This window comes from Pollicipes pollicipes, unplaced genomic scaffold, assembly GCF_011947565.3.
Source record: "Pollicipes pollicipes isolate AB1234 unplaced genomic scaffold, Ppol_2.1 Scaffold_4740;HRSCAF=5597_pilon_pilon_pilon, whole genome shotgun sequence".
Taxonomy (NCBI): domain Eukaryota; kingdom Metazoa; phylum Arthropoda; class Thecostraca; order Pollicipedomorpha; family Pollicipedidae; genus Pollicipes; species Pollicipes pollicipes.
In genome coordinates this window covers 5,941,072-5,966,742 of record NW_023596545.1, presented here as the reverse complement: position 1 = coordinate 5,966,742, position 25,671 = coordinate 5,941,072, and the positions used below count along the sequence as shown (strand labels likewise).

The 25,671-nt window shown below is 52.7% G+C and overlaps 2 protein-coding genes across 2 annotated transcripts in view; one reads left to right on the top strand and one right to left on the bottom strand.

The window, feature by feature from the left end:
- Positions 1-11,457, bottom strand: part of LOC119098943 (protein hu-li tai shao) — an 11,623-nt gene extending 166 nt beyond the window's left edge. Inside the window, exons 1-3 of the mRNA XM_037221998.1 lie at positions 11,329-11,457; positions 1,156-1,321; positions 143-317 (exon numbers count right to left, since the gene is read on the bottom strand). Coding sequence (XP_037077893.1) covers positions 143-317; positions 1,156-1,321; positions 11,329-11,366 — 379 coding nt within the window. The 5' untranslated portion in view covers positions 11,367-11,457. The remainder of the gene's footprint in view (positions 1-142; positions 318-1,155; positions 1,322-11,328) is intronic.
- Positions 11,458-21,821: 10,364 nt separating this feature from the next.
- LOC119098942 (dynein regulatory complex protein 11) lies at positions 21,822-25,554 on the top strand. Its single transcript, XM_037221997.1, has 6 exons — positions 21,822-21,932; positions 22,537-22,698; positions 24,118-24,309; positions 25,043-25,111; positions 25,328-25,468; positions 25,516-25,554. Exons 1-6 carry the CDS (start codon positions 21,822-21,824, stop codon positions 25,552-25,554), a joined length of 714 nt encoding a protein of 237 aa, XP_037077892.1.
- Positions 25,555-25,671: the final 117 nt, after the last annotated feature.

Genomic DNA, 25,671 nt, shown 5'->3' with positions numbered 1-25,671 from the left:
CATCGCTCCTGGAACCTGCCGAGCCTTATGACCAATACACAAGACTACTGGATACACCACGGCGGCTCGCGTGATGCCAACATTAGCCACTTTGGCCATCTGGCGGCTGCACGTGATCTAGCCCGCACGCGCGCCGGCCAACATGGGGCGGTCGATGGCGTGCTGGTGGCCGGGGGGACGGCCGGCAGCACGAGCTGACCTCGTGAAGAGCCGAGCCCACCGCGGACCAGGCCCATCATGTCCGAGATCTGCTGCAGACACCCGCCCACGGAGTTGCCGTCGATGACGCCCGTCTCCACCAGCCGGTCCAGCTCCGACTGAAGGCACAGGACACAGGTCAGCACAGGACTGGCCAGCACCGACTGCAGACACACAGGACACGGGTCAGCACAGACTGGCCAGCTCCGACTGAAGGACACAGGACACCAGGTCAGCACAGACTGGCCAGCTCCGACTGAAGGACACAGGACACACCGGTCAGCACAGACTGGCCAGCTACGACTGCAGGACACAGGACACAGGTCAGCACAGACTGGCCAGCTCCGACTGCAGGACACAGGACGCGGGTCAGCACAGAGGGCGCAGCTGAGCACAGAGTAACCCGCTCTGACAGCTGAACACAGAGCGGCCCGCTTCGGCAGCAGAAACACTCGAACAACAGACAGTCACTGGCCCAAGCGCGGAGTGACAAGCTCTGACTGCAGTGAAAACGCTTGATGACTCGGACAGACCGTGTCATCAACACATGCTGGAAGCACAATTATCCATACCGGTGCACGTCAACCTAATCCACCCTCATGCCGGGCAATGAAAAGCTTTTACCTTCCGAAGCCACACGGACGGCACGAAAGCTAGGCTAGCGTGGGGCGGCCCCACCGCCCGTGATGCAGAACAAAGACGCAGCCCGTCAGCGTTAACTATACCTCCCAGCGGCGGCTATCATGAGCTGGAGTCCGCGAACCGGTGACATCCAGCTATTAGAAACATCGTCCACTGACTGTGAGCGCCACAACTGAGGCCACAGTCACATCGCCAGGGAGTGATGGGTCGTGATCGGGCTCGAGCGCGCGGCGGAGAGAGGACCACCCCGCACCCGCCGAGCCGGGGCCCACTGCAGAGGCGGCAGCGCCGGCCAGCACGCCGCCGCCTCCTCACCTTGAAAGTTTTGGAGCTGAGAATGGCCTCGACCCGCTTCCTGCGCGCCATCTCGCGCATGTCGGCATCCACGTCAGCAGGCCGCATGCGTTGGCGCTCCTGCTCCTCCTCGGTCAGGCCGTTGGTGCCGCCGCCACCGTTCGTACTCGCCGGCGCCTCCATTCTGCTGGGAGCGTCATGGAGACGGTCAGGGGTGAGGTCACGGGGAGGGTCGGCGGTGGGGTTTCAAGAAAGGCCGGCGGTGAGGTCACAGTGAGGGTTGGCGGTGGGGTTACAGTGGGGGTCGGCGGTGGGGTCACAGGGGAGGTCGGCGGTGGGGTTACAGTGATGTGCGGTGGTGGGATCACGGGGAAGGCGGGCGGTGAAATCGCAGGGGGGGTCGGCGGTATGATCGCAGCGGCGGGCGACGGTGGCGTCATAGGGAAAGCCGGCGGTGGGATCATCACAGCAAGAACATGTCATGTCATTGGGGCTTTACGAAGCACTCAGCTGCTGAGGCTATATGGCGTCGCCTGCCTCTCACGCTGGCAGGAAGGACGGGCACCGCGGGGAATCGAGCCCCGTACCTCTGGTCTCCCAGACGCGCAGTGGTTAACGCAGACGTGCTAACCACTACACTACCGCACCCCACTACCGGTACAGTACACTGTACCGGTAGTGGGATGCGATCTTACTGTACCGGTATACTACCGGCACACCAAGATCATCAGCAGACAATATTCTGGGACAGCTGCCGTGGCGTGACGGCCCAGATATTCCCCTGCCGGACGCGGACATGGGATTTATGCTCATTGTTTAAGGCCCGGAGAACCTCGCGCCGCGAATGCAGGACACAGCACGGTCGTGCGGCGGGCCAGGCTGATTCTGAGCAGCGCCGGTATCGTCGATAACCATCTACACGGCTTGCCGTGCTGATGCATGCCACAAATACATGCCACCAATGTTCAAGTAAAGATACAAGTCAATCGAACGATGCAAAGTAACGATGTGGTGCAGAAATGCTGCGCACTAAAAGCCTGTAAAAAGATAAAAGGACCAAAAGCATCCCATCATTCGCGAATTACGTCACACGCTGGCGGGCTGCCGCCCGCAACCAATGAGCGCCGGAAACGCCCAGTGGCCAACTGAGCAGACTTTCACTCCGACGCGGCGGGGTACAGAGCACGCCTTTCGGATGCTGGCCAGCCCCACTCTGGGCGGGTGGGGGCGCGCTCTTCGTGTCAGACGTCGATAAACCTTCCTAACGCTCGCCGGCTTCGTTGGAACCTGCGCCCTATCACAGTCAGAGTTCTCAACCAAACTCTCTCGTCGCGGAACAAAGCGCCGTCCAGTCTCCGGCCACCACCCTCCGGGCCCTATTGTCAGAGCGCGACCGGCCGTGTCAGCCCGCGGCAGTGTATCGTCAGCATCGGACTCGATGTGACGTCACACTCCCACCGCAGGTTCGATGTGACGTCACAGTCCCGCAGGACCTGAATAGTTACCCTATTTCTTCAAAACGGAAGTCAACGAGCGGAAGTCTATCCAAAGCTACGTTTCAAGCCCGTCCACTGCTCGGGTCACGGCGGTCGCTACCGCCGGCCACTTCGATGGGAGTCAGTGAAATGTGGGGCCGGACGGCCCGGCGCGGGGCCGGTGAGCATGCGTTTCTGTCGACCTCAGGCCGAGCAGGCGCCTGAACTGACGCAGCGGCCGGCGCCTGAACTGACGCAGCGGCCAAGGCCTGAACTGACGCAGCGGCCGGCGCTTGAACTGACGCAGCGGCCGGCGTTTGAGCTGACGCAGCGGCCGGCGCTTGAGCTGACGCAGCGGCCGGCGGCTGTCTGCTGCAGCGGCCGGCGCCTGTCTGCTGCAGCGGCCGGCGCCTGTCTGCTGCAGCGGCCGGCGCCTGTCTGCTGCAGCCAAGAGGACGAGTTTTCCGCATGCCGCCTGGCATTTGAGCCAGTTAATGTAACGAGGAAGTACGGAGATATTCTGCCGCGAACAAACAAAATGATTCGCGGATGCAGAGGGTGTTGGTCACATTTTGTGCCTTGCAGACATCCTATAGCTTAGCAGCATTTTTGTACAGCTGTTGGGGGAGGGAGGGGGGGGGGCCACATTCCCTGCATTTTGTGTTATATCAAGCGGTTTCAAACATGGCATAACCGCATCGTATTGTCCAAGGAAGCTTCGAAGTGGCCATCGATCTGCATGCCATCGACACTTAAATGGAACTCGCAACAGATATATGAGAAATGTATGCGGTCAATGACCAGCAGCGCCCATGTTCTCCTCAACGCCCCCACTCGACCCCTCCCCACCGCCGCCCACTCCCAAGAAGCACGTGGACTCCCACACACCTGGGAACCGATGCCCACTAATGGCTTGTGAACCGCGTTTCGCCATTAGTCCCCGGCGAGCGCACGGTTTCCAGCGTTGCTCTGGCTTTACGGGACCGATCCTATGCTGCTGCTCCAAACGCCAACCAGGTCTACATGCACCGCACGGGAGAGAACCTGCCTCTGATTTCCAGGCGGGTGGCATGTCGCCCACGTTACAGGTGTGACTGTGCGGCCAAACCCGTCCGCGAAGCCATGTGACGTAAACCCATAGCATGCTGTGCATAAGCCAGCAGCGCCAAGTCTATACCGCAATGTCGCGCTGTCACCGCATGGCCCGTCACGCGGCCAGCACAGCATGCAGCTGAAGCTGACGGTGCGGCGGGCGGTGCCTATCGATCACTCGGTACTTAGCGGCGGACGGGTCCCGTCCAGCAGCCCCGACTGTGGGCGGCATTGGGCGGTGACACGCACTGGAGATGCAAGATCTGCTGCCGCCGTCCCGACAGCCCACGGGTTGGTGCTGAGAGAGGCCCGGTGGTGTCGACGCCGTGCCAGGCTGGCAACGCTGGTGCAAGGTCAGGCCGGCCTGCACCGAATGCGCCGGCACTGAGTGGCCAGTGCTGACGTCAGTTGAGCCCAGCCGGTGATGGCTCGCACGCGGCCGGCGGAGACGCGGGACACAAACGCGTCGACCGACAGACGAACGAACAGACGCGCAGGCGGAGTGAGACGGACAAACAGACCGCCAGAGACGGGTCGATGTCTGACGAGAGGCTCAGTCAGAGGGCGGGGAGGGGGGGGGGCGTCAGGACCGCGGCCACAGGTGGCAGGGTGTCCAGAGCCTGTGACCGGCCAGAGCGGGCCGATGTCTGACGGGCGGCTCAGTCAGGGGGCGTCAGGACCGCAGCTCACAGGCGGCAGGGTGTCCAGAGCCTGTGGCCGGCCAGAGACGGGCCGATGTCTGACGGGCGGCTCAGTCAGGGGGCGTCAGGACCGCAGCTCACAGGCGGCAGGGTGTCCAGAGCCTGTGGCCGGCCAGAGCGGGCCGATGTCCGATGGGAGGCGGCCGCGCCCGGCGCCGGCGCAGGGACACGGGGATACGGACAGGGACACGCGCCGGCGCAGGGACACGCGCCTGAGCGAACGCCCACCGGCCAACTATCTCTTTGCGAGAAATGGTCCAATGGGAACTAACCAAATAACCACAACCGCTGAGCACTTCACTAGTGGCTCCAAAGATGCAATGCACGGTGATTTTGATAGATTACAATGGTCTGACGGGGGGTTTGAAATGAATGATTACAGAGGGCGTGACGTGTCGTGATCATTGGGGCTTTACGGCACACTCGGCTGCTGAGGCTATATGCACCGTCTGCCTCTCACCCTGAGAGTAAGGGCGGGCACCACGTGCAATCAAGCCCACACCTCTGATTTTCCAGGCGCGCAGTCGTTTTACGGGGTACCGGTGCAAACTCTCCGCCGATGAGGGGGGGGGGGGGTGGCGCCGGTCGTGACCGCGCCACATAGGGGGCGGCCGCGCCGTGCCCGGCTGAGCATGGCGCAAGGGCAGGCGGCACGGCATGTGTCGCAACAGCCTGCCATTCGATGGCTTCATGGCGATACGAGCCACAGTCCCAGTGAGCACGCCACGGCTATGACCCCAACGTAACTTGACACTCACTAGGGTACGCCACCCATGCGTACCGTACGGCCTCCATGTACATGTCGTCTCCATATACACTATACACTCTTCATGCACACTCAGTCTCCGTGCGCACTCGGTCTTTGTATACACTCAGTCTCCGTGTGCACTCGGTTTTCGTATAACACCCGTTCTTCGTAGACACTCGAGCTCCGTGTACACTCGGTATCTGTGTATACTCGGTCTTCGTATACACTTGATCTTCGCATTCACTAGGTCTTCGTATACACTCGGCCTCGTTCTTCGCATACACTCGCTCTTCGTATACACTCAACCGATTGCGCTGACCCAAAACTCCAGTCGGTAGCCCCGGCACGTTTATCGCCGAGTAAATGCAATCTGCTGACCTATGCGTCATCGGATGACGTTGGAGGCCACATTCTTTCCGTGATTACAACATTTAGAAAGCTTCTAGGATCAAAGTGAATAAATTCATGTCATACACATCTTAACACATCTAAACTGTCTACTATAGCTATTACCGGCTTCGCGTCAATCAAAGCACGCTTCTGTATGTGACGTAATAGAAGTATAAGGACCATATTTTTGTAAGAGGCTGAAATTAACAGCATGATACGACATTATGGTAAGCTCGTGTGATTATTGTCATAAAATTGCGCCGCTCACAGCTGACTGCACATGCCGCAGTTAAACATTCGTTCATCACTGGGACTCCGTGACGGATCTCGTGGTCCAGAGAATCTTAACTGAGGTCAGTTGATCAAACCGTGTCGCGTAGCAAAAGTTTAACAGCCAACGACATCAAGGGTAGCACCGACCGACCCTATAACGCCTATCTGGCATGATCTGGAGTTGACTGTTTCACAGACGTCACTGAGGTGTTCAGATGCAAGTCTCGACCAGTTTTTGGTCGCTCTCTGTCCCCGTCCCCATCTGCCGGTTACGAACCTTTTCAGATTAACCAAATATGTGACAAGAATCTGCAGTGACACGCAGCTCTCAGTCTGGCAGCTGGCGGCTTCGTGCCCTCGGCTCCTTCTCCTGCCAGGCCACTCTCAGGTGCTGGCTCCGAGCTCCGAGCTCCCAGCTCCGAGCCCTCCCTCCCCCTCTCTCGTTCCTCGGCTCCCCCGCAGCTCACGGCGGCGGCCCCTGTCCCGCCTGGCTCCTGTCCAAGGCATAGTGGCACTACAATCGATGCGGGTGTCGTCTGCCGGCCGTGAGGCGCCCCGCTCGATAACCGGTCCGCGGCCGGTTGGCAACAGCGACGCACCTAACCGACCGCCCGGCTCATCACGGGCTCCGGCACTCCGTGAATCGCCCGGCTCATCACGGGCTCCGGCACTCCGTGAATCAACCGGCTCATCACGGCCACCGGCACTCCGTGAATCGCCCGGCTCATCACGGGCTCCGGCACTCCGTAAATCGCCCGGCTCATCACGGGCTCCGGCACTCCGTGAATCAACCGGCTGATCACGGTCTTCTGCACTCCGTGAATCGCCCCGCTGATCATGGGCTCCAGCACTCCGTAAATCAACCGGCTCATCACGGCCCCCGACACTCCGTGAATCGCCCGGCTGATCAAGGGCTCCGACACTCCGTGGATTGGAGGGACGCGGGCACGCTCACTTCTCAGACTCCCGGGCGGACATACGCGACTTAGGCAATACGTTGACTACAGTTTCAATAACATGCAGTCATGTGCCACTACTGGCAGCTGTTCCCACAAAAATCAAAGCCTAGCCTTAACGCCTCCGCACCAGCACAACGCACCAAATAAGGCAACAGTCATGAGCCACTGCATTCTGGACACCAAAGCCAAAGGCGTCGCCACAACCGCGGCAACAGAACAATGAGCTTGAAAGCCACAGCGGGCAACGCGTGTCGTTGTTTGACTTCAACGGGAGGGTTTGTAATGGGCCCAACAACTGACTGGACATCGATCCGATAAGGCTCATTTGCCACAGGGCTGACGTTGAGCAGCTTCGCATGGCACGGCGCATCTCCTTCTGCGCTTATAAGCAACCTCAAGAAAATGCAAAGTCACGCATGGGGATACATATGCAGACATTCCAGCGGCCAATTTGGCAGTCAGACAGGGAAAAAACAAAATTCCTACCGAGAGCATGCACGTTAGCGACCGCCGCAGCCACCCCTGCGCCGCTGGAGCCGACGTCAGCACGTGGACTCGGCCGGGCGGCGGCACAGTGCGACAGCGTCCGGCCCGGCCCGTCCGGCGCGAGCGCCGCCGCCTCAGCTGCGGCCGTGGAGGGGGTGCGGCCGCGGCGCGCAGTCGATCGATGGCCGCTGACTGCGTGACGCGCCACCTGGCGCCGCCGCGGCGGGCGAGGACGGCCCGGCCCGGCCCGACCCGGCCCGGCCCGCACTGCACCGCACCGCACCGCCAGACAAAGGGCCGACAACCGGCCGGCCACCGGCGAGGACTCAACCGGACAGCACGGGCTTAACCTTGACTTACACAGCTCACGAGAGGATACTGTGATGATGATGATGATGATGATTGGAGTCTTAAGGCGCGCCGTCTGCGATGGCCATTTTGCGCCCGGAAGTTATTGGGAAGAACAACGTGTAAAAAATGGCTTTAAAAGACTGGATCTGACCAGAAATATTAATATAACGAATGAATAAAATATCATAGAATCTACTATTAACTTATATGATATAATGGCAACGATATAATGGTCGTTCAAAGCTGGCGCAGTAATCTTTCCTCGCATTTTTGTATTTCACATTCAATATTATCGTATCGGCTCCTGGCACACGGGTGTGGTATTTCACAGAGTCATAGGAACAACAGTGACGTTCGAGCAATTTCATCAGCGCGGCGTTTTGCGTAAATTGATCGGTGCATTAGAGACGAACATTATTCACGTAGATAAGACAGCAGGAGCAGCCTAATTCCACGGATAAAAACCCAGGAGAATGGAGTTAAAGTTACTATAACTCCATTCTCCTGTTTTTCTCCGAGGAATAAGGCTATTACTACTGTCTTATCACTGCGGCGTTTTAGTTCATTGCGAGGCGACGAAGGGCGAAGAGCATTTCAGGGGTTCGTTTGCTCTTTGGGGCGAGTCCACTGTGTCACGACGGATGGCAAAGGGCAAAAGTGATATACATTTACGACGTTCCCCAGTTCTTTTTTTGGTACGGTAAACACTCGGGTGCTCGTTCCAGGAAAGGCAGGTCCATTCGAGTTTGCGGACGTCTCAATTCGTTACTGGTCAAATTTATTAGCTAACTATATAAAAACTTAATTAATCGACTACTTCACTTAATCCAAGTCCAATTGCAGCTAGTTGTATCAAATGTACGTCAAACCTTTTTCGCGTACATGCGTCAGAACTTCGGTTATGGCCTCTTAGGCCCGCAATATTTCTGTTGTTTTAATACTGGATTTACAGTGATCTTTTGGAACCACCGTTATCTGTGCATTCTGCTAGTTAAAATATGTTATAACGGCGATTCTCAACACATCCATTGGGAGTTCCCACATTTTGATCGAAAGGCAACACCTGTCATGCGAGGTCACTGCTCCACGCTCACCTGTCATGCGAGGTCACTGCTCCACGCTCACCTGTCATGCCAGGTCACTGCTCCACGCTCACCTGTCATGCGAGGTCACCGCTCCATGCTCATCTGTCAAGCGAGATCACTGCTGCACGCTCACCTGTCAAGCGAGGCCACTGCTCCGCGGTCACCTGTCAAGCGAGGCCACTGCTCCGCGCTCACCCGTCAAGCGAGGTCACTGCTCCACGCTCACCCGTCAAGCGAGGCTACTGCTCCGCGCTTAACTATCAACGGTCAGTGATACGGACACAGCCGGCAATCGACCTCCGCGGTATGCACGAATGACCCAACAGTCCAGTTATACGCCGCGCATGAGAGGACATTATTTAACGAACGGGTTGGGTTATGCTGTTTGGATGCACTAGTGTATGTACTCGTGGTGATAAGCAGTGCGAAAAAGCATTCATTTTGGTGCCCCCAACGTCTTACTCACATGCATTTGTAGGGGCGTATTCAGGGGGTATGCAGGGCGCACTCCCTTGGGGAGGTCCAACACATCATTAAAGTCATGGTTGTTTTATGCCGTTGGGGATCAAGCCCATAGCCTGTTCACGAGACCGTTTATCCAACCTGGTCAACACAACGGCTTTCACACGAGATTTACACTTGCTATAGTTTTTTTTTGTCATTTTCAGCTAAATGCTGCACTTAACTATGAAAACGTTCTAGCACATCGATATTCACTAAATAAGCGTTGCCAGTAATGCCATATTTGCATAAACCCCGTCCCTCTGTGTAATTGTCCTTTTCCTTCTCCCCCTTCCTCCTTCCTTGATACAGGAACGTAGCGCGCTACATCTTCTGCACCATAAGACCTCTGAGAGCTTACACAACTCCTCGCCTGACGGATAATTTCCAGTCCGTGCAATACCATTGCCCCTCAAAAGCACCCACATGGGCACCGCACGCCGCCACGATGGGCATAAAGAATCTTGGAGGCGTGATTCATGGTGGCCCGTTACGTAATGCCCATGATTTAAGGAGATTGCGCGGAGGTCTCTTTTCTGAACTAGAATGTATTCTTGACACATAGTTTAGCTGCAAAACAGTTGGAGCACAGTCAGAGCTACGCCGGCGCTCATGGTTTCATCTACTTCGTTGTTATTAACTTCGAAACGTATGAGCATTACGGTATTTTTTAAAGAAATTCAGAACTTACGGATAACACAGGAGTAATGGTCTTATTCCTCGGAGCAAAAGCAGGAAAATGTAGATATAGAAGCGTTGGTATTTTGGCAGCATGCCTTTATCGAAACAGCTGGCGAAATATTAACGCATCTGTACCTCCATTCTCCTGTTCCCACCCCCAAGAATAAGGCTATTACTACTGTCTTATTTATGTGAATAATGTTCCTCGCACATACACTTCACAACTTACGTAAACTTGAAAAGTTTTTATACCACGACACGATAAATTTCAACTCACAGCCAGCTTAAGAGCTAACTACGTTTCTACAGACCAAACGGTCGAATTTCATAACCTATGTACCTCAGTAAGACCCGATCCAAATACTTCACTTTTTACACGTCGGGTGTCATAAATGAGTTACTTGTATTGGCGCCTTGTGCCAGACGGCATTGTGTAAGTTTGGTTCAACATAAGGTACCAGTGGCATCACCGCGCACTTTGGAGCATGCTTTCCTTCGGATGAAGCCATTTACGGAAGAAAAAATGCTGAAAGCATAAACATCCATCACAATAATCTGCTTGTTCCTCCCACAAACGTTTTTCTTTATGAAAAACACGTAGAAATTTTTAAGGGCCGCAGGTCTGACAACATATACAGCATTCTCGCAAGGAACGTGACGACCCGCGCATTTGCTACTTTGCGAACATTATGCATGCGCATTGATGCACGCATAATTTTCGGAACACTTCAGCAAAAAGCCAGCTGACCTTGGGGAGGTCCGGCAACCCTGTAACCTGTACGGTTATTTTCACAAATGACACACGTTTAAGCTTTTGTCCATGCCAGCTCCTGCTGCATTTTCCTTAAACCAAAGCGCGTGACGTGATTCCATGGTCCAAAAACGAAGCGCTGAGACATAAGTGACGCTCGCCATCCGTAGCATTGTCATATCACGATGTTCCAAAGCCTGAACTTCTCGTGAGAAAGGCTTATTTCCTCCAGAGGTATTAGATCATGCCTGCCATCCAGGTCAACGTGCTGGCAGTTTGTATTCCGGGGAACTCTGGTACTACATCTCACATGTTCTCTTGATCTATGACAAAAGGTGGGACAACGAAACCGAAACAGCAAAATGAGATACGCCCCTATGCGTTGGACGGATGCCAGCCAATTGCATGTGAGCAAACGAAGAGCAATATCTCCAAGAAAACGGATGGATAAAGAACCCGAATTCGCAAACCGAGACACGCCCCTTTGCGTTGGACTAATGCCAGTCCGTCGCATGTGGACAAACGAAGATCAATATCTCCCGGAGAACATGATGGACAATGAAACAGCTACCGGCAAGTGCGGGCTGAGCCCGACAAGGCTCATGCCAGAACCTCAGTGACTTCAGAGACCAGACCCAGCTCTCCAGCGCTGCCGTGCAGCCGAGCGGGCGGCAGGGCGCCCGCAGCACCCTCGCACTGACCTGCACTGGACGAGCCCGCAGGTGAGTGTACCCAGCATGGCGAGGACGGATGGGGTGGGCGGGCGCGGCGAGCCCTGACACAGCCCTGACACAGGCCTGACACAGCCGGGCGGTCGGCTCGGGTCACCGTCGCTCGGCTGCCGACTGCCGGCGGCGCCGGGTGTGGCTGTGGCTGCCCCTCCCCCTCTCCCTCCCCGGCCGCCATCGACCGACTTGCGCCCTGCCCGGCACTGCCGGCGCCAAGGACCGGATCGGGCCGGGCCGGGCCGGTTCGGGGCAGGGCGGGGTTCGGCCGCGCGGGGCGGACGTCTGGACTATCCGACCGGCTCAGGTGGGCTCCTGTCTGCTCTTCCGGCCGGCTCTGATCGGCCGGCGTCTGGGCTCGGGTTGGCTTGGTGCCCTGCCTGTCTGCGCAGCTCCGACGAGCTTCTGATGCCCCCTTCCCCTCCCCACCGGGTGACATCATCAGTCTGGTGCGCCGGCCGCAGCGCGAGATGCTCCGTAAACAGCGCTGGCACGAGGACAGAGTGGCGCGGCACGACGCACCATTTCCACGCTGCACTTCAGCGCCGCCCGCCAGCCGCACCGAAGAGTCAAAACTACGCCAGGGTGGCCGGGTGTGTCGTCTTACGATGCATCGCCAAAAACGCACGCAACTGCACTTCGGAGAAGTGACTGGAAACCGTGGTTTATTTTCGTGTAATTCAATCTGTTTTTTTTTTCTTCTCACAACTCCCACCAGTACACTTTGGTGCCACAACCGTTTCCAGGCAGCGTACAGCACGTACACAGCCCGGTGCCGAGCCCCCTGCCTCTTGGTGTGCTGGGCGGCCCGCCCTGAGCGTGGCGAACCGTCTCTACGGGCCTGGCCGCGGTACGTGACGCACGGCACTCAAAACGCTGACGGCCGCCTGTCTCGCGTTTAATTCAGCCACCAAACAGCTGTGTCGCGGCGCGTGGCTCCCGACCCAGCGGCAGTGAAGAGGATCCCACTTAACTCTCACACACAGGCGCTCTACTTTTCTAAGTCTCGCTGAATAATGTATCGATTGCGGTCTAGACAAAAGTCATTTTCTTCTATCAGTTCTCGAGCGTGAAGTGATCGGAATGCTAACGTAACTTGCCGCCGAATGAGCTGATTTTAAGAAGATATCATCTACAAAGGAATATTCACCACCTTCAACGCTCACGATCCCATCGATCGATTGGCTTCGCGGCTAAGTCGCGGTTGATGCGACATGTGAACGGGCGCTTAACGAGTGCTTTCCCCGCAGACTTTCCACATTCTTTGCATTTTCATCCTGCATGCGAAGGTAAAATGTGCCGTGCAGACAAACAAACGACACGGAATGGCGGGCTTACCCGTGCAAGTCTGTTCGCGAGCCCAGCAAGACAGACGGAGCCCTCCATATACTAACAACAGGATCGGCAAGGATCACCTGAGCGGCAAGTAAAAAATCGCCAACTAGCAAACGGCGCATCATTACAGCAGCTAATGCTGCACATAGCACCTGCCTTTGCTTCTGATACATCCGCGATGTAATAAGCCATGGGGGTCAAGCATGACGGCTAAAAACGTTCCTCAGTCAAGTCGAAATTTAGACCATGCAGGCATTTATCGTGAATGCCAAGCGTTACATGAAGCGCCGCAGTTAAATTAGAAACAAGCAGCCCCACAGCACCACAAGAGAGCGCTTAACTTGTTAGACAGGTACCCACTACAAATGGTGTTTCAGTAGCATTATCATTACCGCTTTGCGTAATCATAATACTATAATAGCGTCTCATTACCGCTTTGTTGTCAAATATATTGAAAACCTAGCCGCTGATTAGTAAGTTTAGATTAGCTCTGAGCTTCGCACATTTTCCTCCCTATCCCACATATCTCGCAACAATAGCTAATTAGTTCGGTTATGACATTGCAATTGTGCAATGATGTCGCCCTGGCGCCATACTGGTCACAAGTTTATCCAATATTGCTTATCAGATTTTTTTATTTGTACGTGTCGAACGTTCTGACATTCGCTCAGTGACATACTTTGCCGGTAATCCGCTTTTCATGGCAACTTTCTGCAAAGGTTTGTCTATTCACCTGGCCTCTACGGAGGGCTACCGCTCTATATTGGTATCAACAGCTCTTCAAGACCTGCGCGACCTTGGCAATGCTGTCACTTGACGTCATGAAGCTGAAAGCCGAAAAGAAAGAGCGAGAATGGGCGACATTTGCGATGTACCGTGTTTCATGAGGTGAGCATGGGGATGAGAATAAGGCGTGCTTGCGAATAGCTGCTCTTCACGAACACCTTTCTTCTCCAAAATGATCCTCCAAATTCTCTCATTCCCTCCAAGTCATTAATTTAAGCGTCTGAGGTAAACATCATAAGTCTGTTCAAAAGAGAACCGAAACATCTCCCAATGGGTGAGTTTGCCGACAGCACTTGGAAACTCCCCCCCCCCCCCCCCTCCCTCTCCCGGGCAGCACGCTCTGGTACGGACCTAGTCACGGCCATTCCCCGATCCCATGCACCGTAACGGACCTAGTCACGTGTCATCAGCTGACGACAGCGGCATGGCCGGTGACAGCCCCGCCCCCTGAGACACAACAGCGGGAGTCAGAGCCCGTCCGGCCCCGCCCAGCCCCCAGCTTCAACGTTAAAGCGTGGGCGGCGGAGACGCGGTGAGTGGAGTGCGTCGTTCCCTCGAAACTCCGTCAGCACCCGCACCGCCGACCGAGCTGGTTGGGTCGGTGCGCCCCAACTCATTAACGTGCAACTGCCGACAGTGTGCTGAAGACCGGTGTCCACTGTCGACAAGTCGAATGGACGAGGACTGAGCCTACGAATCACCGGCATTAGAAGCCGCTGACCTGAGGTCAGAGAGTTGGCCCAATGCCACGCCCGCCAACAAAACAACTGGTCAAATTAGTGGAGCCATCGCACCCAACCATCACAAAACCTGCTTTGAGATACGGGTGCAACTGTCATGCATTTGAGCATTGAGTAGGCGAACGCCATACCCCTAAGGCTTCTTTAATTCCAGCACGCGGTAGCGGCGGCATGTAGTATATCCTGGTACAAAAGTACAACCTTGATGAAGCTCCACAACCATTCTGTTGTGCACAGGAGCGATGTCGATTTGCAGCATCTATACGGTACGGCTCACAATTCCCTGTCCGACACAGCCACAGGACTCTCCAGGCCCGGGCTAAGCCCATCCCAATATATCACATCGAGTCATCATGTCACACGCCCCAGCACTCACGGAGGTCAGCAGTCAAGCACGGCGCCCACTGAAGTCAGCAGCCACGCACAGCACTCACGGAAGTCAGCATCCCAGCACGGCACGCACAGGACTCAGCAGCTCAGCACCGCACGCACAGGAGTCACCAGCCCAGCACAGTACTCACGGGAGTCAGCAGCCCAGCACGGCACCCGCGGGAGGCAGGAGCCCAGCACAGTACTCACGGGAGTCAGCAGCCCAGCACAACACTTTCGCGAGTCAGCAGCCCAGTACAACACTTTCGAGAGTCAGCAGGCGAGCAAAGTACGCCTCAGCACTAACCTGAGCTTCTCTCCTGCCTCCGCTGCACTCTGCAGACGGTCTCAGTGGCCAGCTACACACAACACACGGCGCCACTGGCCGGCCGCACCCTCGCAACAGTGTACACACACACACACGCGCGCGCCTCCCCCGGCCCGCTCCGCCCTCGCTACTCCACCAGCCCAGTGACGCGCCTGCCCCGGCACGGCGCAGCGATGCGACGCGACCGCCGCCGGCGTCAGGGGCTCTCAAACCGGCCAGCACGCCAGCCCACTCAGAGGGCAGCACGGCGCGGCCGAGCGCGGCCGCCGTCGGCGCTAAATTCGAGTCCCCAACGCTCCATGAGGAACGACACGACCCTGGTCTCAGCTTTGCGGGAGCCTGCATGGTCTGAGAAAAAGAGTGGCTGACGAGCTGAGACAACTTGAATCAATAAGTGTAAAAAACCGTCGCGTAGGCTGCTAAGGGGGAGTCCGAAGGCCCAAGCCCTCTCCCGAGGCCTGTATTTTTTGTTTTGCATCATAGGGGGTTTCCGACAGAAAGTTTAAAAAATCGGTGTGATGCGTGCTCACCGAGCTCCAAGCCCCTCCCTAAAAATTATGGCTGCGTCCCTGTGCATGGATGTAGGAATGTCAGGGGTGGCAGACATGTGCGTGCAATGGCACCCAACCTCTCCGAGAATCCCCAGCAGTAACCTTATGGCAGCGTTTCGAGGGAACTGGTTCCAAGTCTGTTCTTCTCCACTTCCCCAGGCGTTCATTCGCCTATCCCCACCGATCGCCACTCAAGTGTTGTAGAAGAGGTCATCAAGCTTCTTCACAAAGCATTTCACAGCATTCGAATATGTTTTTATCTGAGCCAGTGCGTATCTAACTAAGAATAAGAATACGCAAAAATACGCGTACACGCAAACGAATTAAAGTCAACAGACCGGGCTAGTTCACTTCACACTTCATAAGCTTTCGTGATCTTTACTTTGGGTGACATCATGTATGTATATGTATGCACGCCTGTGTGTATATTGGTGTATTTTAACAGCATATTTTTACTTACATATAAGCCGTTATGGCATAATTGAAGCACATGACGCCTGACATATGACGTAATCATGTCAGTCACCTAGTGGTCTGAGACACAGGCGTCCCGCAGGCTCTTTTGATGTCAGTGTCAGCATTTTTCCCCATGCAGCCTCGACCTCCAGTGATATTTCTTAGGATCTTGAGCAGTGACGACTTGCATTATACGACCACTTTCTTCTCCAACCTATGATGAAATCATCGGAAGTCTTTGGCTTGGCATGTCTTCCAGTGTGGAATGTGCAAACACTCCAAAGACAAATGCCAGATTTTCCGGCCGAACTGTTGAGCAGACGAACACAGGGTTTTTCAGAGACAATGAATCATCGCGAGTCATAAGACCTGAGTCACCGCCGATCATGCTGTTTGAGGACGAATGATCAAACTCTGAGGACTTTCTAAGGGGAAATGTCGTTGATGACCTGAGATGTGAGGGCGCAACGTTTCATTGACCCTGACGGACGTAGAAAGTCAAAGGACAGTGGCAGGAACCGAGCAAAACTCTATTACAAATGACCATCAGTGCTGTCCTATGCAGGCGTAACGTTTCTAGCCGCTGCACTGAACAACTAACATAGCCTTGAACCGAACAGCAGCTGGTGCAAATACTAGCGGAGTCCATAACAATGCAGCAGCTCGGGATTATTGTTTGGAGCGGCACAGGCATCGACAACCATGCTAGCCATCCTTACTGGGTTACATCTCCGCCACTTGATTTAACACGTGCGAAATTTCTGAAAGAATGCATCAGAACTATCGCTTAACATCCAGCGTCTGTGGGGTCCCCACCTAGTCATTTTGAAGAAGCCATTTTGAAGAAGAAGAAAAGTAGCGTTGCCTCCAGGCAGAAGCCGGATGTCAAACTGCCATCCGTCATGTTGTCATCGCGTCATTTGTATTCCTTATGGTTATTTCGAAGTATGATAATCACCAAGGTGCTTACGATCCCCATAGACTACTTTAATACACGCTCGGTTGGGGGAGTCGCATTGACCCACCTCAGATTTTTCCAGAATGGTTTCCGAACAGCGCGGCGTAGCCGCGCCAAATTTTGTTTAGGTGTAGACAGTTGAATAACGGATCGTTAGACATCCAAAATTTAGATTTACCTTGTAATGTCGTTGACCCATGGCGGGTCAAAGTCAGGCCATGGTTTCAGCGAAGGCAATTTCTAGGGGATCGTCCAATCTGATACAATAACGCAGAGTTTGACGAAGCCATGTTTAGTGTTTCTAGTGTGTTTCTAGTGTTTTCTTTTAGTGTTTCTGCAAGTTTAGTGTTTCTAGCCATCTTAGCTCTCGAGATCTCAGGGGGGTCAAATTAAGCCCCGCCCGAGCGAAGGGTATCTAGCCGGCCACCCGGGCGAGTGTTTAAGTATATTTCGATCTGCTGTTACCAAACGCAATTCATATTTATATGTATTCGTTATTTTTACTTGACATTCGTACCTAACTTTGATTCGAGTATTTTGCTGGCTGTTCAAGGCTAGATTTGACTTATTAACTCATGATTCGACTAAAACTTTATTGGAACTGAAGCGGCTCAGCTCATGAAACGATCTTGCATATACGAAAGATTCAACTAATCTGTTGACTCATTAAAATCTCCCAGCTTTTTCGGCAGGCTCTTGATTCAGCACGAGCAGGTACAGCTCTAATGTTGGGCGAGACATGGATTTGTCTTGGACGCTGCTCAATCCTGCAATCAGCAGATTTGCAGTGCATTGCATTCAAGAACATAACAATGAAAGTAACTTTTAACGCCTGTAAATTTCACGTAATATTAATGTTACCGATGTCGTACCTGTATTTCTATTGCATTGACCACCAGAACACATGTGGTGTACCCGCACTCTAGCGCGCATATTATGCGTCCACCTGCACTACATCGGCCTTGATCTACAAGATAACCTGATAGCACCGCCCCGGTGAGGCCAGGGGGGCGGAGGGCAGGGCAACACGAGCAACGCTGACCTCTACCCTGGCTCGGCTGTCGGCGGTCGGAACCGCCCGAAAGCTGGCGGCGGTAACATGGCCTACAGCCCTAACCTACGTCACCAATTGCCCTGCGGTGAGAAGGTGCTGGTGAAGTTGCCCCTGAGCGTGCTGATCAAGCTGCTTCTGATGATGGTGGCACCCAGGTGAAGTTCTGTCGTAGGAAACTCCTGAGTATGAGGGTTAAGACGCGCCATGGAGGCTTGCCAAGGACGTAAGTGCCTCCGCCGGGCGATTCAAGCAGAGCCTGGAGCGTTGACAGTGAAGGAGTTATTTGCATTCATCGTAATTTGTTTAGTTTGCTCGAGAACATCCAGGGGAATTTTAGCTTTGTTCCAGAGACAAAGGTAGTAAGAGTTTTAACCTTCAGCAGGCAGGTGGCGGCGTAATGTCCATTCCAGTGTTTCGAATATATTCCTGATACGCCCACCAGCACGTCATAAGAAATGCAGGCTAGGTTAGTTGCTAACCTTGGTTCCCGACCTGCAAACGTGAAGTTTTATTCAAGCTGCACATTTGTCTTTCCAATCAGGATTTAAACACAGCATGCAGACTATCAAGTTCCGAATAGCAACACCATGAGTGCAAATGTGCAAGCGTTCGAGGCAGCTATGGAAAAAGGTGCGTGAAAAAATCGATGGGGCAAATGGCGTTAAAGGGCCACATGCTTAAACATAGTCCCTTATATCATTCTGAGGCCTGGGCATATGTACATTTTCGTCGAATTCGTCTCGTTTTTACTGGTGTGGCTTGTGATGCGGTGGTCAGGTTTAAGACAGCAAGATGTTCGGTGGCGGAGTGGACATGGGGTTTGGTGGATTATCTGACTACATGCGATCGGGCTTGCCTCTGCTGGTGGCAATTGTGCTTTTAGTCCAAGATATCTCGGGTTTTCATTATTAAGCTCTGCTTGGAAACTGGTCGGCGCCACAGATTTTGAGTTGGGGGAGGGGATTTCCAAGGATCGTCGTGGACCAAATGGGACCTCCTTTCAGAGGGGGGGGGGGGGGTGGGTGTCGTGGGAAGTGTTGTATTCGAGGGGGGCACGGGGAGAATGTGCCCTCAAAAATATATTGCATGTACCACATCCAAACAAATATAATTCTAAAATCACAAAATACAGAATGGGGGCCTCCTGCTCCGGGAAAAATACAGAATGCGGGGGGGGGGCTCCTGTTTCGGGAAAAGGCCTCGTCATGCAAAGCGGAACCTCCTACCCCAGAGAGGCATTACCTAACGCATGAACTGCCTTAGACATAAAGGTGGCATTATGACCCGAGAAAGGGGCCTATTGATGTAGAAAAGGTCCTTCTTGGAAATCCTAACGTTGATAGAAACATGCGTTCTGGGATGTACGCTATGTTGGAAATCCATATTTTATCGTCATGCCCACCCATATTTATGGGCGTCCGTCTGTGTTGATCCAGAGGCGCCTGTACTTGGGGAAAGAAGGAGCTTGATTTCTTAACCTCCGGGTGTCTTTATCTAGGCTTCAACCGTTCGTTGTCTGGGCTAGCGGCATACCTTTGCCTAATAAGGAGTCGCTCTCATGACAGTTTTCAGGTTTGGTTACTCTAATCCTGGATTCTGGACGCCTTCTATCCGGATTTGGACATCTCTCACGTGTTGTTACGCTACACTACGTTATTACGGATTTGTGCTTATAGGTTTTGCGGCGCCTCTCATTTAGGCTTCTGTAGCACTTCTTAAATTTTTGACTAGACGAGAGGTTGGTCAAGTTTTAAAGTGCCTTGGGGGTTCGGGCTCCGGGGTCCCATGGGAACGCATGTCATGCCTGTTGTTTCGGTGAACGTTTGCCCGCGCCTTAATTGACAGACATGCTACTTTCCGGGTGGAACCAGAAATGGCGTGGGGCCCGAAAAGATAAATTTTCAAGTAATTCAAGCTTTAATTTATTTTTCTCTCGCCTTCCGTTTTCCTTATTTAAAAAGGTTGTCCGTTCAGGTGGAATGCTAAAGGTTGGCAGAAGCTGATTATTCTGAAGCAGTTTCCTCCACAGTTCTTGATCGGCCCGTGGCTTATCAGAGGAACATGAAGTCATGAAATGTTAATTTGCTGCTTAAGCTGTTTGCCTTCTAGTCTAGATCTAAAGATCATAAGATGAGCGTTTTTGATATATAGCTGACTGCTCTAGAAATAACAGTAGAATAATAAAAGGTGCTGGTAACCATAGCAACTGCTAGGGCGGTATAGGTGAATTGACGCAAAGGTGACGATTTGGTGCCCAGTCCGAAAGTTTTTACCTACCGCGGCTTTAAAACGGAACCGTGGTAGATCAGTATTCGGCAAATCAGCCGTAGAGTCGAATAACCGGTCAGGGGTAATCGTGTTGGTGAGGTTGAGTGCAGGCGACAAGGGAAAGGTACACGCGCGCAGAGTTTATAGGGGGCACACTCATAAGTTTAGGGCATGACCACTCAAGCTGTGGAAGCATTCCTATCTTCCGAGGCCATTGAGGGCTTCCAGCGTCCGGGCGGGCGCGCACCTGGGCCTAGACTGATCTCGGTAGATGGTGAGGTTTGTTTTTTTGGATAGAATTATTGTAGGGCTATCATCCTCATCTAGTGTTCTGGTACCTCATTTGATCAGGCATCTTGTCTGGAACTCGTAAAACTATATTGCTTTTACAGAATTTAAGTGTTTTTTTCTGGGATTATTTAAGCAGCAAGTGTAGGCATAGCATCTATGATTGAGTAAAGTTAGGCTCATAAATCAAGTTGGCAGGCAGACTTTGATTTGCATGATATCCAAACCTTTCGGGTATGTATAGGTACCGTGTACTGGCGGACTAGTAGTATGTCTATCATTTGGCAAGTATTTTATGTAGTTCAGTTCATTTTGTTTGGTGTAGCATCAGGAAAATTGAAAGTGAAAATAGTAGCAATAAGTGTGCATCTAAACTTGCTGCACATGGATGATGGACATGCTGAACACACTTCTTTTCTCTACTGAAACATCAGCTGTGAATACGTTGTCAGAACTAACCAGCTCTAACTACTGAACTATCTTAGACCCTGTAACAGTCAATGCCAGTCCATGAGCAAGCTAGTGTAGATTATGAATGTTGCCATTTGCCTTTCTGTCACCTTGATGTGAACTTTTGTGTGCAAAATGTGGTGTTTTAATCATAATTAACTCCTGCTAGTGTGCATTGTACCCACTGCATGTGACTTCTGCTGTGATGGTAAATTGTGTATTTTGATTTCCCTGATACAGTTGGTTCATTGATCATAGATTGCATTTCATACAAGCATTAACTGATTTTCTCCCATTTGCAGATGCCAGACACTATTAAAAGGGAGTTTGGTTCATATCAGCCTTAAAAAGGAATTGGCCACCATGTCAAATTTGTAAGTTTAGAAGAAAAAGTGGAAGCAACTCAAGCAAACACCTTTTATATACAGTGCATCATAGCTCTGCTCCATTATGTTTGGTCACTGTTCTGTCATTCAAAGGCAAAAAGGTTTAAGCGCTATGTTAACTAAGGGCTCTTATACCTTTTTGCCTTTGGATGGCAGCATCAGCTGAAATAGACATCTGGTCTGCAACAAACACCCGATCTTTCTTTCCTTGCATGTTTGGTTCATATTCATCATATTTAAAATTCAGTTGTTATAAGTCACACTCTAATACAATATTTTGCAACCTATCTGTAAAATGTTAAACACACAAATGTTATCTCCTTTTCATAATTCATTGTAATGTTAAGTGTAGTGTCTTCAGAAATCTGGAAAATTTTTACCAAACCTTCCTCATGTCATGTTTTTCCTCATGAACCCTGTGGTGTCCCTTGCTAAGATGATACCTAACCACCAATGTTGTCTGCTTTTTGACACATCTTGAAGCACATACAGGCCCAGTGATGGTGCTTTTTGTTGTCAGACTATGCCTGCAACTGTGGAAGGAGGTGCAGCTGCACCTGGATGATGTGATCAGCAAGGAGCTGGCGGCAGCCGGCGCCAAGCCCGAGCACGTGAGCAAGCGACCGACGCGGCTGGGTCACCAGCCAAGCAGCACCAGCACTGCTTGCCATCCCCACAAGTCGGCAAATGGCCCTGGTGCTCCTCACATTGCACGCCATCCGCACTGTTGCACTGGCAGTCCTAGGCCTGATAGTGGCAAGTACCACTGACTGGATATGAGCAATATGTACTACTGGCTTGATATGAGCCATATCTCCTCGCTCACATTTTGAGACAGCATTGCAGGTAGTTCCGAGACTGTTTGAAAGCGTCGGTTTTTCCCTCATAGTATAGCAAGACTAGCTTTATGATGCTGTGTTACCAGCACCTCCTGGTGTGTCAAAGGTTGAGCATTTCTGCTCTCGTCTCCATTCTGAGCTTCACTGACACAGCAATGACTGGTCATATTTACCCTGTACGTCTGCGTCACATTTGTTTCGTCATGGATGCCGCTGCGTCACATATTTTCGTCTAATAACGGTTATTCTGAGGTTTATTTCTGTAACCCGCTCTGCGAGCCTGCGTCATCGGCGTCCGTGCGTGCTTGTCGAGCCCATTCTATGCCCGAGTTCCGCCGCCGTCGCCGTCAGCGCCTGCTGTCCCGTGCTCCGGCAGAACAAGTCTCTGGCGCTAGAGGTGGTGCTGGGTCTGTACCTGCGCCATCTGCTCGTCTTCCGCCGGCTGATGCTCTGCTACGACCAGACGGTGCACCCCCAGAAGCGGCTCGTCATGCGCAAGAGCCTGGACGCCGTGATGGGCCGAATGGCTGAGCTGAAGGTCAGGGCCGCGGCGGCCGTGTGAGGCCTCTGACCGCGGTGAGGGGAGGGGGCGATGCTGATCTAATGCTCATGCAGATGCTGGTGCTGATGCACAGGACGTATATGAGCCTTTTTATTTCGACGGAGTAAGGGGCTGCTGCTCCTGTACTTGAGAAGGAGGAGGCTGGGTGACGTTGAAGTTGACGTTGGGAGTTGCTAGTTACCCACGAAATTTTGTCATCCGAAATATAGTGATATCATTTTGGTGTATTTTGTATTTTTACGTTGATAGGAGCGTGCAGTCAATGCGTTTTGTGTATGATCGAGAAGTGGGAGGTCTCTTGCATTGCTGGGATGCTAGTCCGTCTGTCCTTAAGTCCGTGAGTCCGTCTGTCCGCCCGTCTGTCGTCTGTCCTCGGACATCATAGCGACCGTGCGAAGGACAGGCATATTGCGTCTTGTTTATTTTATTTACCGACGGGCCCAGTTAACCGTGGGTTTCCTCGCGCTCGTGGTCATGGACATGAAGAAGTGTCGCAGGGTGGTGGACAGCACACCTGAGCGAGGTCTAATCCAGGTTCAGAAGCAAATGAAGAATCACGCAAATTTGTGTTGAGTGAGCTTGATTTGAATTCCGGCCTTTGGCGTGATTTAGGGTGACGTTTGGTTTGATTTTGGTTGCAATGCGGAGTCAACATCAGCTCACCCTGCATCAGTGTCCGGTCGTGATTGTCACAACGTTCGGAAAACAAATGTTCAGTGACTGATGGCAGTAAAGAACAGAACGAATAACATACGTCATAAGGTAATGGTAACTGGCCGTTTGACGTATGGCATAACGTAAAGGTGTGTGGCCACAGTATTAAGGGTATAAGCCCGATAAAGCCTGATAGTCATAGCTTTCAGAAATATGTATTTTTCCTACAAATTTACACATCATGGCCGACTGGTTGGTACTTCAGGGAACGTAGATATTTCAATAACACACATGCAAACGGCACGAAAATGCTATGCTTAATTCACCATGGTACATATAAGTTACAGACGTCCATTGAGTGCGACCAGACGCTAAAAATGTTAAAGGTTGTTACATGTTTTGGTATGAGGCTGTTCTATGTTCATTCCAATGGTGTTTGGTGAATGATGCGGTGAGTCGTAAGTTTGATACAGAGCGTGATTCAGCGTCCACTGATTTTGAGTCAGAATCGATTTGATTTGTGTGAAGTTGAATCAACTAAAAATCTCGTAGGTAGATAGGCCAAGGTAGGTAGGCCTTGTAATCTGGTTATTGCACATGCTATTTCTCCTCATGTAGATTATGGTCATACATGTACCCCGCATCTTACATTATAAGATGCTGCAATCTGCAGTTCTTTGTATCACACTGCTATCTGTCATTACCAAACCGGTTAAAGATCATTATATTTTGTTTTTTCAGCAAGAACTGACAAATATCGAGCTTTCCGAGTTTCACTTTTTTGACGACCTCCAAGTGGACTACAAACTGCTTCCTCACGACACGGATCTGCCTATCCCACCGTTCTTTCGACTGGAACGGAAGGACACGCTAGCCGGCATCAATGAAATCATCAGCGATGCCCTCAAGAAGCTGGGAGCCATCAAGTCGGAGGTAAGACAATACCCGCTCTTTGGCACATTACTTGGTTGTGTTGATTTAGGCTCACTGCTGACATGTGAGTCATTCCATACTAGATAAAAATGATCACTTTCACTCCTATTCGGGATGCCTTGTAAAAACAAAGTGTGTTTTTTAGTTTTTATTTTTGCATTGTTCCAGTTTTACATACTCATGGTTCTGCTTTCCATGACATACATTCGTTTCCTTGGCGTCCTTTCAACGCGATGTTGCAGGGTTTTCGCCGGTGGCATAGCATTTTATGGGTAAGACATACATCCCACGTAGGCTTATGTATCAACTTATGGATAAGACGGTATAAATAACATTATTCCTCGTATAATAAACACGGTAATGGAGCGATAGACGTGATATTTAGGCTACGCGCCTTTATCGAAACGAATATTTTCCGTTTCGATAAAAGCATGTAGCCAAAACATCACGTCTATTTCTCCATTTTCCTGTTTATTCTACGAGGAGTAAGCAGCCTGTGTCAAGTTGTGCATTCTGCCCAAGTACTATTAACAGACTAGGCATTGGCAATTACATACCTTACAGCTAGACGACAAAACTTATTTCGTTGCCCAGTACAGATACCTGACCGTGCTCTACGACGCACGCACGCACGCACGCACGATGTGCCAGCTCCATGACTAACGGCCGGCGCGGGATGTAAGGGCTGTGGTGCGCTCACCCACACGGTAATGACTGTGCGGTGTGCGGCCAGAAGGAGAAGGTGGTGACCCAGCTGATGGCCAGAGAAGGTGGTGACCCAGCTGGCCAGTGTGTTGTGCTGGCGTGACCGGCGGGAGAAGGTGGTGACTCAGCTGGCAGCCGTGTGTTGTGCTGGTGTGACCGACAGAAGAAGGAGGTGACCCAGCCGACCAGTGTGTTGTGCTGGTATGATCGACAGAAGAAGGTGGTGACCCAGCCGACCAGTGTGTTGCGCTGGTGTGACCGACAGAAGGAGGTGACTCAGCTGACCAGTGTGTTGTGCTGGCGTGACCGGCAGGAGAAGGTGGTGACCCAGCTGAGTCGGGAGGAGGCCGTGCGGCTGGTGCAGCGTCAGGAGCGTGCTCGCCAGGGCCGACACCGCGCCCGCTTCATGCAGGAGATCCACCGTCAGGAGATGCGTGAGAAAACCAAGGGCAAGGTGCGATACCGACCTGGGAGTGTATCGGGCCCGGTGGTCTGTTCAAGGACACGGGGGAGGGCGGGGGTTGCTGGGGTGGGCTGTAGCGGGGCGTCTGTAAGGATTTTCGCGCACTCCGAGGCCGTGTGTGACCACCTTGTGTGTTTCGTACGTCTTGCAGTACGTGGCGACCATGTCGGACGAGCAGGCGGCACTACGGATTC